The sequence below is a fragment of the Aythya ferina genome (genome assembly GCF_964211825.1).
Source record: "Aythya ferina genome assembly, chromosome: 17".
NCBI classification, from domain to species: Eukaryota; Metazoa; Chordata; class Aves; order Anseriformes; family Anatidae; genus Aythya; species Aythya ferina.
In genome coordinates, this window is record NC_140316.1 from 13,253,748 (window position 1) to 13,270,758 (window position 17,011).

Here is a 17,011-nt window from a genome sequence, read left to right on the forward strand (position 1 = left end):
TGGGGAGCCTGAAAAGCGATCTTCCGCCATCCAGCAACGTCCCTCGTTGCCAGAGCCTGGCACAATGCCTTTGCATTGACCTCTACAGCTTCCTCTTCCAATGTACACCGCAGTCACATGGGCCCCGCGCAGCTCCACGCCACGGCTAATCTTACACCGCTCCGCTCTAACCTCAGCGAGCGGTTTCTCGTCGCTTAACAGCTGCTAATTCGGGGAACGGCTCAACTTTTCAGGTTTTCCCCCTCACACACGCCCGCCCAAAAAGGAAAAAAAAAAAAAAAAAAAAAAAAAAAGGAAAGAAAAGAAAAAAAAAAAAAAAAAAAAAGAGCCATCACACAGCATCCATGTTGAAAGAAATCTGGAAACTACATCCCGCTGAGCGCCTCCAGGTCGCAGCTTCAGCGCCCTGGGCCAGAGCAGGTAACGTGGGTGAGAGGAGCACAGCCCCAGGCGGCACTCGGGCAGAGCAGCTTGCCAGATGTACACCCTGAAAGCACAGGCGATGCAAAAGGATGCCCCAACTTTAATTTTCCTCGCAACGGCCACCACATCCAGCCCCTGCACGCTCCACTTTTATCTCCCTGCATAGCATCAGTTCAGGTTTTAAAATATGCAGCTGCTTGTAATCTCTTGGGGGGTGGAGGGGGAGGTTCCCTTCCCCACTGAAGAGTTTGTTTTATGCTCTCCACCAGCCTGGAATCGTTCAGGTTAACGTCCTGTTATTTTGGAGGAAGGATCTATGGTGCGAGGGAAAAGGGAGCTTTCCCCCCAAAACCTGGGAGGATTTGTTAGTTAGGGAAACGGTGCGAAGGAACATGGAGTAACCTGCGAGTTCGCAGGGAAGAACAACCGCAGAGACCCCCCGAAAGAGCTGAGGGGGGATGCTGCAAGCGAGGACAAACCGCTGAGCGAACACGGGGAGCAGCTGGGCACGCAGGAACAAGGCAGAGGCAGCGCTCCGGGAGCGAGCGCGGCCACCGCACTCCCAGGCAAACCCACAATGCACTCGCCACGCAGAGCTCCGAACCCGCAAGCAAACAGAGAAACAAAGACAGCAGCAGACACGCCGGGATGCGGACGCGCACAGGCGCAGGCACACGCGCAGGCAGGGAAATGCAAAGGCGCAAGGCACATGCACATGAACTCGGGGGAGACGCGTGAGCACACGCGGAGGCAGCATTACCCTGAGCTGAGCTCCTTGTCTCTCGCAAGAGGCACAGCGCACCATACGGCTCTATTCCCTCTGGCATTGCGAGGGCTCCCCTGCCACTGAGCTCAGCCCATAAACCACTCCCAAACCCCAGCAGAGGCTTCTGTTTTTTGTTCGGGCCAATGAGAAAAGTATAGCTCACTCTTCCTTCCTCCCAGGAGCAGCGCCGGCTGGTTGAAATCCCTAAGCCTGAAACCGAATACCGCACACCCATGAGCCAGCTGCAAGTGCCAAAGCGGGGGAGAAGGAGCAGGCCCCGCTCCTAACGGGCCTGACCCCCCCCCCCCCCATGAGCAGCAGCAGCAGCGCTCCCACACAGGGGCCCTGTAACCGAAAGCCACAAATTACGCCGCCAGACAAAAGAAACCATTGTCACCCGGGAGACACTGCTGCTGGCCGGCCTGCAACGCCCCCAGCCCCACAGGGCCCCCGCTCGGCCTCCTCAGCCTGGGGCTCCCCTCAGCAGGGAAGGCCCAAAGGGCTCCGGCCTCCCCTCACCTCATGGCCGCGGCCTCCCCTCATGGCCCCGGGCTCCCCTCACCTCACGGCCACAGCTTCCCCTCACGGAAGGGGGCCCTGGTGTCCCCTCATGGCGGGCACCCACCTGCGGCCGCTCTCCCTGGGGCCCAGCGAAGCCCCACAGCCCCGTTCCCCCCTCAGCGAGCCGCTCCTCCAGCCTGAGGTGCGAGCGAAGCAGCACCTATCAAGATGAAGTAGTAACTAATCATTAAGCTGGGTGCGTGCGCCAGGCACTTCAAAAAGCACATAAAAGAGCCGGTTCCTGCCCTGAGGGGGGTTACGATCTGAGTCAGCCAGACAAAAACAACACCCCAGATAAGAGCAAGCCGATTTTCTGCCATTCACCTCAGCCTGCACCAGAGATTTTGTGAAGCGGTGGCACCATCCTCATCCCACCCTCACCCCATTCCCAACCAAGGTGTCAGTAAAACCCCAAGCCCCGGTGAAATACCAAGCCCCGGAGCGCTCATGATCCCCGCGTGCCTCCCGCCGCATGCGGGGACTTCGCAGGGAAGGAGTTATTTACATTCCAGCCATCAGATTTTGGCACGAGCAGCCCGCAGAGAGGAACAGCAGAACTGCACCCAGCTACCATTTCAGGCTGCCTGCAAACCTCGCCGCTACAGCTCGTGTCCAGCTAATGCTGGGAAGGTTACCTTTGAACTTTAAGATCTGAGAGGCCTCTCTTAATTGGAAGCTTACATTTCTGAGGAGGCAGCGGCGGGCACGAGGAGATGAACCAAAACCTGCCATTTTGCCGCAGACCTGGCCGCCCTGTGAGCATGTGGAGCTGGAGCAGCCTTCTGGTGCCTGTGCAAATGCAACTCATTTCTCCATCTTTGTGACATGGCTGCTCGGCTTTAGCTTCACCACAAGCAATTCTCAACGCCAGCATTTATTTCAGTTATACACGTAACACTGCAAGTCCTCCAAGCTGGACTTGCTCCTTGATCCTCCAAGAGGATCCAATGACTTGAAGGCATTAAATTCTATTTACTTTGCTAGCTTAAAAAGTTTGACTGAGAACTTGTGCTTACTGGCCCAATTTTCTTGTCCTTAATTACATCTGTAGAGCAGTTTTCTATCCAAAGCTATTCAAAAATGGCACACAAAGTGCATGTGAGTATCACAAACGCTTAAACCAGTGCCAGGTTGCGCTGCAGGACCTGCAAACTCCCTCAAATCAAAGGGTAATTTCTGTCTCCAGAGGCACACCCTCAGCTTCCAACTAGACCACAGTTTGAAAAGCATTTTAGCATCTGCTTAAATCCATTCCTGCTCAGTAAAGAGATGAATAGAAAGGAATGGATGAGTGAATAACAGCCTGGCAGAGGAAGAAACAGCTAACACAGAGTATATAGTATCAGAGCAGCACCCTTCTGTGAACAGGTGGATGTTGCATGTAAAATAGCCCATCCTTAATTGAAGGATAACAGCGATACAAAAGACCTATTACAGCAGTGCTTCGGTATTTTAATAGGAAGAATTCTGAAGGCAAAAAGCATGCTGCAGGGACTGAGGGTTTCATCCTCATTTGCTCCCCAGTGCGAACTTTATCAAGTTTTCAGAAATGCCTGTTACTGTTTCTATAGCTGTGGTGTCCTGGCACAGTTGCTATTTGACTGCAGCTGCTGTGCAAACAGGCTTCCTCATCTCAGCAGCACTGAGCAGCTCTCTGCTCCCCAACATCTCTCTCATGGCCCTGCACCTCGCACAAGCTGCAGAAGGGCTTTGCCCACGATCCCACTGCTATGATTTTTTCACACTTCTGCACTGCCCTCCAGTTGGCACAAGCATTTATGCAGCCATGTGGTGGTTAGGATGGCCTGAAAACTAACCAATTTTTCTTTATTTCTGAGTCAGTTTTCAGCCAGACCAGTCCCCAGTCCAGTTTACTTTGCAGCTGCACAATGACATGTTCTAGTGATGAGGATGGGACAATGTGGGCACAGGACTGTTTTTTTCAGGGGCAATGCCAACTTCTATCAGTTTGAAGTTTGTCACATTGCAGTCTCAGCTGGCCAGCCCCCTGATTTCTCCTGTTGTCTTATTGCTTAAGAGGTAGTACTTTGAAAGTTTTACATATTTTCGACATAAACTCTTGCCGCACTTAATTCAGTCCTCTAAGGCTCTCGTTAGGAAAGTAGTCATTTACTTACAGATAGAAGTATAACCTTATTACCCTGATTTTTTATTTATTTATTTTTAAAGTTAATGGTGCAAGTCCAAGTGAAAGCCAGGGCGGTCTCCAGCGCTTGTAGTGCTCCTAGTAACTGAAGCAGCGCAGCAGATGGAGCGTTCTCTAACTTCACTCCCAGCACGGAACTCGACGTGCAGGAGCCAAGACAGACATTTGTGTCTGGTAATGCCATCTGTGTCTGCAAAACCGCAACGCGCTCGCTGGAGTGCTTTTTGTTTGTAGGGAACACGTTAATGGTGGGTATCGCATACTGCAAACTCCTGGTATTATGAGCACGCTTAAAACAAGAATGAAATAAAACAATCCGATTCCTAAGCAACAACAGTCCGTATTAAAGAATATGAATATCGGTGATTCACAGAAAAAGAATGGGTCACATGAAGCGAGTGACAGCACTGACATTTAGCTCCATGATTGAACACAATCTCTTTAATAAGGGCTCGTGCCCTCTGGGTACTCCCAGCAATAGTTGGGACTGGTATCCATACAGAAAAGGGTCAATCTGAATTCCCAGGGATGGAGAAAGCTAATCTCTGGAGGAGTTCATATTTAAACTGGGCAAGTTCATGGAAGAGAAATCTCTTGAGTAACTGAGCACACAGAAACCACTTCCACCTCAGAAAGGCCCTGCCTGAACTGCACACAGTGGAAGTTCAGAAGTCTACTGAAGGGCAGCACCATTTTATGCTCACACTGTTCTCACACTTCTCTCAGAGCAGCTACGACAGCGTGCAGCAGCAGGGAGGTTACTGAGCACCAAGCATCTTTGTCCCGATCCAGGACAACTTCTCTCATGTTCCTGGGCTATCAATGTTTGTTTTTAATTTTATCTTTAATGCTTCTTCAAACCAATGAGAGTTTTGTGCCACCAGTGCTGGAAATCATCTCTCTAGCCTTTCTGCTAGATGATGCTAGTAATCGTCATCTAGCATCATCCTCATACACCCTCACTCCAGCTGCATCACCCTTGCCTTTAATCCTCACGCACAGTAACTCCTTTTACCCACAACAAACTGTTTTCACATTTCAAGCACTCAGTCTTTCACTGATTAGCTTCCCTTTACCTATCACATCTACTAGTTTATCAAGCTGTCAACCTCCACCTTCACTTTGCCAGTTGACAGCAACCTCAATGGCTATGTGTCTGCTTCTTTATCAGCCATCCCTTCCTTTCTACTAGGCCATCCCCCACAAATGGGAAAAGCTCCATGTCAGAATCTGTTGAATTGCTACTTCTCTAAAATCCCTCTTTGAAACCTACCATCTGGCATTTCATGATGCAAGTAGTGAACTGCAAGAATATACTCTGCTTTTTCTGCTAAATTCTGTCAGTCATGTTGTTACCTTATCCTTTAAAGCATTTCTGCCTTGTTTTGTTTACTTGCTGCATTTTTTTTTCAGCATCTGGAGAATGCCTGTACTAGGAAAGGGACAGTTTTCCTCATTTCTTACCTTGTACAATCCAGGAATCCTGAAGCCCCGAATCATGATTCTGTTTCTTAGTTTTAGTTTATTATAAACAAAGCATGTTATTTAGTAGACTAACCACTTGGGAAGCAAGTTGCCTGGGTTCTATTTCTGCTCTGACACTGACTGATCGTGTGACCTTAGGCAAGTCACTTAGGACATTTCTAAATGCACACATGAAATTTGGCACTCCTATCCCTATCTGGTTACCCTAACAAGCAGTGTACTTTTTCAGGATAGAGCAGCTTTGACTTCCACCAAAATCAGTGGTGCTGAGCACATTGCAGGACAGGGCTTCCCTCCAGTCCTTGCCACAAAGCCCCTTCTGTTATGGAGACCTGCACCTTCCAGAACATGTATTTTTAGAGTAAGAAACTAAATGCTGCGTATCACTTTGTGACTGCACACTCTTTTGTATATGTTGGTATCAATCTATTTTAGACATTACAGTTTGGAAACAGTTCTAAGCGGTTTGCAAAACACGAGAGGTCGGTTCAACAACAGAGCCTGGGATGCTGCCAGCATTAGGTCTGGCCAATAGAAAATGCGTCTAAACCAGAAACAGCACTGAAGGCAGCTTAGGGCTTCCAGGATTAAATGCTGTTCATTGGCCATACAGGTCAACAGCTATTATATTATTAGCAGCAACCCCTACTTCCCCTACAACCCTGTGAATGGGGGTGACAAAGCTGGGGGGAGATCCACGCCTATTAAAAATGGACTGCAAGGTCATTTTGCGAAACATCTCTCAGCTAATAACTTTTCAGCCATTAGTAATTTAGAACCTGGGAAGGATCTGAACCCAGTCCACAGAGGAAGGACTTTGAATTATATTGTGCGAGTTGTATGGCACATCTGTATCCTGTGAAATGATATCTTTAGGGAGCACTTTTAGAGAATAAAACGTAACAATTCAGTTGGAAGGGACCTTTGTAGATCATCCTGTACATCTGCCAGGCCACCTTAGGGCTAAGCAAAAGCTAAAGCATACTATTAAGGGCATTATCCAAAGGCCTCTTGAACACTGACAGACATGGGGCACTAACCACCTCACTAGGAAGCCTGTTGCAGTGTTTGACCACCCCTCACATCAATATTATTTCAGATCAGAGATAGCCTGCCATTTCCGAACAATTGCTCAAAACTGAGAAATAAAGAAAGAAAGGCACTTTTTGAAGGGATTTGGTTAAAAGTGCATTAAAACCATAGATTGCTTCTCAATTAAAAATATTTAGATTAAAACGTGTTGAGAACTTTTAACATTAATACAGAGGAAAAAATAGAATATTCTGTTCCTAAAGAACTTCACCACAAGCTTTAAGAACATGATGTATCCATTATAAAGTTCTCAAATACAAAATTGTTCTCCTTCAAAGCTTGGAGCAGTCTATCAGTATTACACAGCTCAAGCAGGTCAACCATATCAATCCCCCTTCCTGCTCACTGAAAAAAATAAATAAATCATTATTTCCTCTCCTACCAGCTTTTAAGTTCAAAAGGAATTAAACAAGGAGGTCAAGAGGAAAGTATTTCAAAGACTTAAAAAAAAAAAACTTACTTTTTCACTTTGGGGTATTTCATCTCTGAAATGGCATTGGTAGCATCCGTCTGTCTCTCCTTCAAATGCTGTGGCCACATATTATCCACCCAGTCAACTAAGTCCACCTGAAAGCGTCACCAAAATCAAGTGTTAGTCACTGAGCACATGGTAGGATATACTGCTGTTGGCTAAAACTCTAACAGCAACAGCAGCAGATCAGCAGCTGACAGATACCCACAGACAGCGAGAACCTCACCGTTGCAGTGAGAGTCCTTGGGACCCAACTTGTTTGGGAGCAGTACTTCATCCCTGCAACTCAGCCCTGTGCAGCCTAGATTAAGGAGGGCTTTACCACTGATCTAACTGGGTGTTAAGTCTGGCCTCTGGGCACCTGTGAGCATCATAACCTCTTTCAGCATCACCTGTTGTCTGTTTTCAAATACATTTTTGTAGCCAGTATCCTAGAAACTGCATTTATGAACATTAAAATATAAACAGAAAAGAGATTACATTACTCTGATGCCTTACATTTCAAGGAATATTAACCCCATTGTTTTGGACGTTCTGATTTGGGTAATTACCTTATCGCCTACCATGCACCTCCTTCATTGTTCTACCTTGGAATAAAATTCATCAAAGTTCTTGTCCAAGAGCCAGACTTTTAGGAAGGAAAACAGTGAATGCTGAGCAGTGAGAAAGACATTGCCAGCAAGATGAAGAGGAGATGGAAACTGAAGATTGTTCAGGGACATTGAAACAAATCTCCTTTGGATGCCAGAGCACGAACTGCTCGCTCTGTCCATCGCAACCACAGCAAGGACAAGCCCATGACTCATTCTTTGGTCTGTTTAACGATGGAGCCTGTGCTAGGTATCCATAACACTCCCTTCTGATTATGCAAGTGGATCACATGTGCAGGTTTCAAAACAGGAAACTCGAGTGAAGTAGGGAAGTCCAGCCAGGCAGGTGCAGTGCTGCATTTGGCCACAGCGTGGCTGCACATCCTGAGCCAGCTCCAAAACTTTAGGTGAGCGAATGAATCTCCCTGTGTGGGTCAACAAGGATGCAAGTCCTATCCTAGGTGTTGGTCACAAAGCCGTCCTCTGCCTGTGTGCAGCAAGAACTGAGAGGTCTAATTCAGTCATGGGCAGCACCTGACTTAGCATCCTGACTGCTTGGTCTTTTAAAAGGCCCAAAGTATCACAAGAATGCTGTTTGTAAGAGCCAGCCCAACAGCTTGTATCCCCAGAGCATTTTCATGATACTGCAGCCAGCGTGGTAAATTCCTGCAGGCTGGAGTTGGCTTTCAGCTATTTGTCCATCTGCACCTGGTCCTGCTGATAACAGACAGTACTTTGTGAAGAGGCAAGGGGAGATCGTGCTGCCAGTGGAAGTAGTACCAATTCCATTAATATCACGGCTGTACGTGAAAACAACATTGATGGTTACTGCCCAGATTCTGAAGTAATTCCCACATCCTGAACTGCAGCCCACAGTCCTTTACACAATAGGGAACATGAATCAAGTATTTCTGCCGTATGTGGGCTGAAAGAGCCCTGCAGCATTCAAGGGATCCACTCCTACCAAGGTAGTATTTGGTTAGTATCTGACTTGGTGTACTGAGCTTCTCACAGCCCCCAGCACCCTCTCTTCTATCCCTCACTTCAATACCTAACAGAGATGCAAGATCCAAATATTGCTGCTTTTACAAAGCACTGTGCACTCAGGCCATATTAAATAGACATGAGATATTCATTTCCACGCGGTAACAGCTACCTAACTGCATTTTTCAGTCCTGAACACTCAGGAAATGTACACAGATGTTCTAAAAGCTCAGTGAGCATGATGTGCTTGGAAAAACTAGGATCAGCTCAACACCATAAACTCCCCAGAGCACCTCCAAACTGCCTGTTGGTGTCTGAATGACAACAAAAACCTGCCCAAACTTCTAAATATGTGCTTAATATTCAAGTTGTGATATGTGCGTAACAGAACACAAAAGCCTACTTCAGAATTACATCCAGAAATCAGTGATTAAAGCTGCCATCTATTTTTGACTTGTTCAGGCACAAGTGTGGTGTTTATGCTGTTTGCATAGGCAAGAGATGTCCCCAGTGAAAAAAACCTGCTGGTGTAACTAGAACAGCATTTAGAAATGAGAAAAGTGTTTGAAAATAAAGCATCATAGAGCTACAGTTTCAAACCCAGCAGCACCTTGATCGTCTAGTACTAGGAGCAGACTGAAAGGGAAGGAGCAGCACTCATTCTGCTTTGAGAAGTTCCTTTGTCCTCTGAACAACCAGGACTGATATCCAAATTCTCTGCCAAGTGTCCTGAGAAGACACTTTGAAACCTCCAACGCCAATTCCTCCGCTGCATCACTGTGTACTACTGAGCTGACACTCTCATCCTCACCCACACATGGCCATGTTTTAGTGATAAATGAAATGATCTTATTAATAAAGATCATGGTGTCACTGCCGGTGACTCCATCGGGTAATAAAGTCACAAGAGCCCTCCACCTTTCTAAAATGCACACAAATAAATGTAAAATATAAAGCTAGGAATTAAAAAAAAAAAAAAAAAAAAAGTTCTACTGTTATTTTGGATTAGGCTACCTTTACACATGAACACCAAAGACAACAGACAGGTATTTAATTTTGCAGTTCCCCCTAAATACCTCCAGAAGAACTGCGTATCTGTACAAATTGCATGATTAAGAGCTCACCAGGTACCTAATTCATGTAATTTAAGTTCCACTGTCAAGGAGACCGGCTTCCTATTAGGTAAAAGCGCAATCCTGAATGGGCAAGAGTTGCAGGTGCTTCATCTCACTTTGTCTCAAGTGCTCATCCCACAACTCCACGCTTTATTTCTCACAAAGCAACTGGTGACTGGGAAGAAGCTGAAAACAAACACTGTCCCCACAGGATCCCTTACCACATTGGGGCGCTTGACGATGTTCTCCAGCTTCGTGTGACTGAACTCCAGGCTGATGACGTTGTAGAGTTTTTCACGCTGGGCCTCGGGTGTTTCGTAGTACCTCACAAATTGAGACATGCTCATTTCGACACCTTTCTGCGTGTTCACATCCATCACATCCACTATCCGTCGGCTTCCTGCAAACAGACAGAAACACTCCTGAACATTTGTCCTTGCTTCGCTTTCAATGGGTAAATTCTCAACAACTGCAGGGCAACTGCTATTAGAGGACAGGAGACCAGCATCAGACCCTCCACGAGTCCTGAGCAGCTCAAACGGTCAGCAGGGAACTAACCTGGAACCGGGCTGCGTGCCGAGTATGACACTGAGCAAGTCACCTGTGAGTCTGCTTCAGAGATGTGGAGAGAGTAGTTCCCTCCTTTACATAGATGGCACAAGCAGAAGTACATTAAAATCTATGAAGAGCTGATATAAAATGGTAGCAGGGGGCATGCAAGACAAACAGCTCTCCAAATCATACTCTGCAATTTTCTAAACATCCATATGCTTCTCAAGATCCTTTTGCTCGTGTACAAAAATTATCCATAAAGAGCAAACTACCTTGCATAACTGGATGCTATCAACTGCTGAACACCTCATACAGATTGCCGAATATTCTCGATTCCAGTTATTGGTGGTGGAGTTGAAAGCAGTAAATGCCTTGCATGAGGGAGCCCCCACTTTGGATCTCCAACCAAGAACTACAGGACATCCTTCCAGCTTCTTGAGTGGCAGACAGACAAGCCTCATTAGCACCAGAATGTTGAACAGCAGTTTTAGGCAAGTCTTCAGCTTTACACAGATTAATCCACAATCTTCTCTTAGGCCAACTGGAAGGTTTCACCTCTCCCAGAAATTTCATTATCTTAACTAGCAGTTCATTCATGTGTGAGCAAACGGCAGCCTATGAGAGACCCACCTCAGTTCCAGGAGAGGATTCCAGCAAACAAACTCCCGACACTTCCAAAAAAAATCACTCCAAACCAATTTTCATTGCTGAAGAAATAACTCTAAATAAATAATGTTAAAACAAAATTGGGGGAGCTACATTATGCCGTCAGAGGGAATTATTAACAGTTACAGCACCTGGCCTATTGTGTGCATGGGAACAGTATTTCAGCAAGAATGATAGCTTGGATTTCATCACTCCATTAACCATCCTTAGCCACTGATAGCAATGACAGTGACAGATGTGATAACGATTCTGGAAAGGAACTCAAGACCATAAAGCTTTGTAATCAAAAAATATATATATACAGCGTAAATCTGGAAGAGCCCCACTGGCCTGTCACTCAAACTGTGCTGCAACACTGCTGCAACAGGAGCTGATTCCTCGGTCTGAGCTCAGGACTGTACCTAGTGTTGCCACCTTGAGGCAGGATGGGGAGAAAGTTCTGTTATGTCTGAAAAAGCAGAAGAATCCTTACAGTCGGTATTGTGCTTGAAACAAGGCACATTAAATCTAGCTTTTGTTTGTTGGTTGGGTTTTGTTTGTTTGTTTGTTTTAACTTTTTAAGCTTTACTACCTAGGGAGAAAGTCTGTTTTCTACTCAACAAATTACCAACTGCAGCAAAGCCCTGTTAAACAGTCCCGGAATTAGACACTGCCTGATTTCTCGCTTCCATGGCTAGGGGATTAAAGCAGGGGCTACAGCCCAGAGGGGTTAAGCACACTGGTACTGAAAAATTGTATTTGAAGGGCTGTGAGTCTGGGATCTGCCATAGTACAGTGTAGGTTTGATCTCAGCCTTGCTGGAGACGACCTTGTACAGTCTCTCAATTATCCTTTCTGAAAGAAAAATCAGCAGTTACCTGATGAATTAAAAATACAGGGCCCAGTTCAATAACAGGTTTGTTAAACGTGCCCGATTATCAATTACAAGCAGAAGAGCTAAGGTTTGAATTGGAAGTCTCTTGACTTCCAAATTAAAGAGCAATTTGAGGGGATGTTTTTCTCTTAAGCCACAGTACTATCAAACAAGCCCGTGCATAATGAGTCCTGGAGCACCGCTTGCAAAATCTGAGACCTGTAATTACAGGTTAACAACCTCATGCTCACTGCCCACTTCCCAGCAGTTCTGGCTTACCGCCAGCTTTTTCTCTCCTGAAAATATTCAGACGTTTCTATTTCTTCTATTTCCTACCCCTAGGAGAAGGTTAAATATCATCCAGAAGGGGAGGCAGGTGAAGAACGAGGGAAAGGAGCACACAGAGGCTGTGAGATCTCAGTTCAGGCTGGCTTTCCAACAGTCTGCACGCATTTTACATGATGCACCATCCCTGTTAGCCATTTCTCAGATATCCTGACTACACCAAGCCTGCTGCTGCCCATGGAGTCCCAGCAGCTCAGTGACCCTGGCAGCCTCTTGCCCTCACAGGGGCTGTATTCCTCACCTCAGCACACGCACACGGGTCTGCAGCTGGCAAAGGGCACCTCTTGCTGCTGCCACGGAAAGCTCCAGCACATCACCAGCCCCATCCTTGGCTCTCCAGGGTTTTTCTTGGCTGTGGAGGGTCTGGATGGTGTGGGATTAAGGGGTGGCAGTTCCTCTGCTGCAGCTGATGTGACTCAGAGTTGAAGTGGCGATGCCAGGGTTCACTAAAGTGGATTTACTGCCTAGAGAAGAAACATCTCCCTCCCCTGAAGCAGCTTACTCATCAAGCACAAGTGAATCCCAAAGGATCACAGCCAGTAACCAAGAGACAAGCTAGGTGCCATCTTTGACAAGAGGCACAGACAAAAGCAGGAAGAATCAGTTGCAGAGGTGCAAGCTGGGAAGTAAAATCAATTGGGCAGAGCTACTCTAGAAGTAGGTTTCATCAATTATTTTAACCCTTCGTGATAGAATTGATTAAGGGATGTCCTTTGCTGTCTACAACCAGGAGCCAAACTTGAACAATAAGGGACAGAGCCCTAGGAAATCGGAAAGCTTTACTAGCTTGGGAGGGATGGGAAGCTGAGCAGAGAGCCCTTGCTCGAATGGAGCTATTAACGGCCTTCGCCACGTTTCAGAACCAGCATAAACACAATTTAAGTTAAAAGAAACATGTACCACAGCTCTGAGATCCACCAGAGGGCACAGAAGAACAAAGGGAAATAAGGGTCCAGCTCAGAGGCCTGCACGTGGCTGCCCTGCGCCCCCAGCTCAGTCCTCCTACCCAGCGCACCCCGTGAGGGCTCAGGACACCACACTTTAGAGATTTAATTTTTATTCTAACATTCATTCAAAGTGGATTTACTGCTGTTTATATCTGGACACAAACAGGACTGTTTTTAGCAAAACTATCCCAGTTTAGCTGACATTTTTCTCTCTGTATAAAGAGAGGTTTACTGTGTTAGGCAAAGGACAACCTTAAAGGGAGATCAAACAGGAAGCTCGGCTCTAAAAATAGAGACAGTTTGACTTCCAAAATGGCAAGTCAGCGGACATGCTAAACATAGGCCGGTGTTATAATATTTCACTTTTATTTCTAAGAACAACAGCGATTAAAAAAAAAAAAAAAAAAAAACATAGGAAGAGAGCATCAAATGCCATCTTCTTGTTTATTCTACTGCCCAGAAGTCTGGGGATCAAGGCTCACTGCAGGCACTCGGGGGATGCTCCCCACCGAGGCAGGTGGCTGCACCCATCGTGTTTTAGCCCAGCACCAGTTAGTGACAGGAGCTAAACCAGAGAAAAAAAGAAGAAAAATAGGAAGTTCCTCCCCATCTCCATGAGGGAGGAGGACAGCTGGGTTAGGTTTCTACCGGTTCAGCTTTGTGAAGCTCACTGCAAGAAAGAGCAAAGCCCGGGCCAGCAAGTAGGGAGTGAAGGAAGAGAAGCACAGGACACCAATTTAGAGCTGTTTAATTGGCAAGGCCAAAAAAATGTGTTGTTTGATGCGGTGCCAATGGGCAGCACGGGGGATAGAGATGCTGTACCAGGGCACATGCTGGGCAGCAGCAGCAGAAGCTAGACGCTGGCCTGGCTGACAACGTGATGGTCTGGCAGGGGCACAGCACAGGAATTGAAGGGACAAGTTTCTATCTCCAGAAAATCTCACACAAATTTTTATCACAATTAAGAGCTTTGCTGCTTTCCTTGGATCCTTATACAAGTTAAAAGTTCCAAAGCTTTTCACCACAGCTTGTGAGGAGAACAAAGCAACTAAATGAAGGGAACCAAACATCTTCCATCCACATAAGCATTATGGCCCACTTCAGTCTACGCCAGATTTTAATAGCAAAATTCATGACTGATAGCATGTTCTTTGCTACTCCCATACTTATTTTTTAAATTCTATTAATAAACTCTTAGTGAGTTAATTAAAAAAAAAAAAAAAGTTTGTGAGTTGTTAGACCACCCCATGAACAGCCTAAGTCCTGTACTTGCACTGCTCCCACTGACACAATGCCTGGCTGTGCACGATGAATTCCACACAACAATGCTGCTGATCCTACAGAAGTGACCGCTGTGGTCACAACTTTAACCTCTTCAGCTCAGGGATCACAATAACTGAAAGTCTTTCCCCCTGCTTAAAATCCTCAGCATGTGTTGAAATCACCCCTTTTGTCAGTAGCCTGGATTGCAAGCCCAGCTTTAGAGACGAGGGGAGATTCTGGCACACAAAGCTACGCCTACAAGGGGACTGCTCCAGCCTAGCACCACAATGTTAAGTTCTCTGAACTTCTAGAAGCCTTTTAAACAAGGGAGTAGAATATGAAAGGAAGAAAAAGAAAGGCACAAAGTCTCCAATACAAAAGGACATGAAGATACAATGCAGATCTAAAAACAACTGCAAGTGTGCAAGATTTTTGGAATAAAGTAAAAATACTTAACTAGATACTGCTGTGCACTTGTTCTTTAAGTAGTCCTGTGCATTTACTAGCATCACAATACAGCAGCATGGCATGCCAAGAGTGAAAACAAGACTGCACAATAACACTCAAACATTTAGTACAGATGGGGTAGATGTTTAAGGAGATGTTAGGAGGGCCAACGACTGTCAAACTTTAAGTCAACTTATGAAGAGATAACGACATTATGTTCTTCAGAACGGGTAATCAGATCTACCTTAGAAAACTAAATTATAAAGCCTAGTTGTTATTAAATTACAACAGAGGTCTCCTTCTTTCAAGGGTTGTCTCAAATCCCTAAGTAGGCCAGTAATTCCTTTGCTCTTCTCCCTTTGTGTTCTTGGCTCAAAGCCATTTCACAGATGAGACAAATTCCAACAGCTGAAACGAGTCCATTGTTTCAGGTTGCGAGAATACACTGGATAATTTTCATATCAGGTAGGTGTCTCGTTGTAACTATTATCCCAAATGTGCAGTTTCAAGTGTTTGTTCTTTAAAGCAAAGCTACTGTACAGGAAGAGTGTTTTGTCCGTGCACACTATACATGGGTGCTAACACACTGGTCATAAACATTATCAAACTAAGTAACAGCTGGTATCCGCATTTTTAAACAATGAAAGTAAACCAAAACAAAATGCCAACAAGTAATGGTAGTTTCTTTGGAAGTCTGATTAAATTTAAAAGAGGACACCTGTGCTCAATTAAATACAAAGAGCAAACAAAAGAAAAATCACTATTGTTCTTCCTCCCTGTTATTGCTACAGACTAGAGTTTTCGAAGTGAAATTTAAGAATCTAGGCTACCAAATGTCGTAAGTCCTTGTGACTTACAGGTGCCCAAGCTGATACTTTCTATTCATAATGTGATTATTGTGAGATTTGAGGAAAAAAAGTTGAGACCAAAAGCTCAGTACCTTCCTCTGGAATTTGTGCTTTGAAAAAAACAAACAAACAAAAAAAACACCACCTCTTTAATAGGTTCTGTAGCAAATGTACTTACCCGATTCTAAGAAGAAAAGAGAACAAAGGATAAGTTGAAATAGCAGCAGCATACTATTATGATGAGCACTTAAAAATAAACACTAACAAGTTTACGCAGAACACAACATTCTTCAAGCTATGTTCTCCATCAACTCCCACACATTCAAACACAGCTATGATCACTCCACATTTGCAAAACATAAATTCCACTTCCAGGTTCAGCAAGGCTTTGAAAAACTTTTGAAAACCCTGTATTTCGGAAACACAGCCACCTGGTGGTCCATATCTGAGGAGTCTGCCAAAAACGCAGCAATGGTCACAGGAGATATTAAAGAATTTTTCACCTGCTTTACTTGAACATTACAAGGTGAGTGCAACACATATATTAAGGTAAAAGTAGGGGGGAAAGAAGGATCAATGATACGCACTATGAAGGTTGTTCACCAGTGTTTCCTGAAGTCATTAGTACATAATCCAGAAATTAGAGATGGGAATTGCACCCATTTGCTCTCAGTCTCAATGTGACAGTTGCATATAGCACAAACTCCACAGTGACTGATGATAACCCATAATAACCTTTTTTTTTTTAAGGTATAACTTAGAGTCAATTCCCCAAATATTTTAGACTTAAAAAAAAACAAAAACACAAACAAACAGAAGTTTCCACCTGTGATGCCAGAAGTCATCAACTGTATTCAAAATATAAAAACCAGCAGGTGACAATGTTATGGCCCAAATTACAGGCTCAGTACAATGACTCCAAATGGAGTTTGTCCAAACACAGTACAAAAAAAAAAGAATGACGTGCAGTATCTGGCCCAGACCATACGGATGGATTGCTGAACCAGCTGTGAGAAACAGCACACTTTTACATTTAATTTAATCTAAAAGTTAATTATGATTGTTATTTCTGCTCCATTGTTTCATAAATCTAATTTTATTTATAAATATCCTCCTGCTTTGCTGGCCATGTACACAGGAATCTCCACCCCCTAATATTTCAGGGGACATCAATCTTGAGGAAATGCAACTCCCACACTTTGACTGTTACACAGGAAAAACAGCGCTGTTATGCAACACGACGCCGTTCCAAAACATCTCAGAGCCTCAGCTCCGGCAGTTTCAGAAACAGAAATGGCAGCTTATCAGCTATGGAGCAAATCCACAGAAAATTGCATACGAGGGCCATGCACCAGGCTTTCCCACAGCAAGGAGAGGTATTCAGTATCTACAAACGTGCACACGCAGGTATTTAGAAAAGCCATAAAAGTTAGAA

At 45.2% G+C, this 17,011-nt stretch overlaps 1 protein-coding gene across 14 annotated transcripts in view; it reads right to left on the reverse strand.

Annotated features, from left to right (window-relative positions):
* Window positions 1-17,011, reverse strand: part of KDM2B (lysine demethylase 2B) — a 101,541-nt gene that overhangs the window by 73,299 nt on the left and 11,231 nt on the right. For 11 of the 14 annotated variants that reach the window (XM_084491445.1, XM_084491450.1, XM_084491447.1 and 8 more), the window contains 2 exons: window positions 9,877-10,055; window positions 6,955-7,061 (listed from right to left, as the gene is read on the reverse strand). In XM_084491445.1, the coding sequence (XP_084347571.1) occupies window positions 6,955-7,061; window positions 9,877-10,055 (286 nt within the window). Of the gene's footprint in view, window positions 1-1,183; window positions 1,339-1,814; window positions 1,887-6,954; window positions 7,062-9,876; window positions 10,056-15,754; window positions 15,830-17,011 lie in introns of those variants that run through there. The other 3 variants (XM_084491451.1, XM_084491443.1, XM_084491439.1) reach the window with 3 other exon arrangements.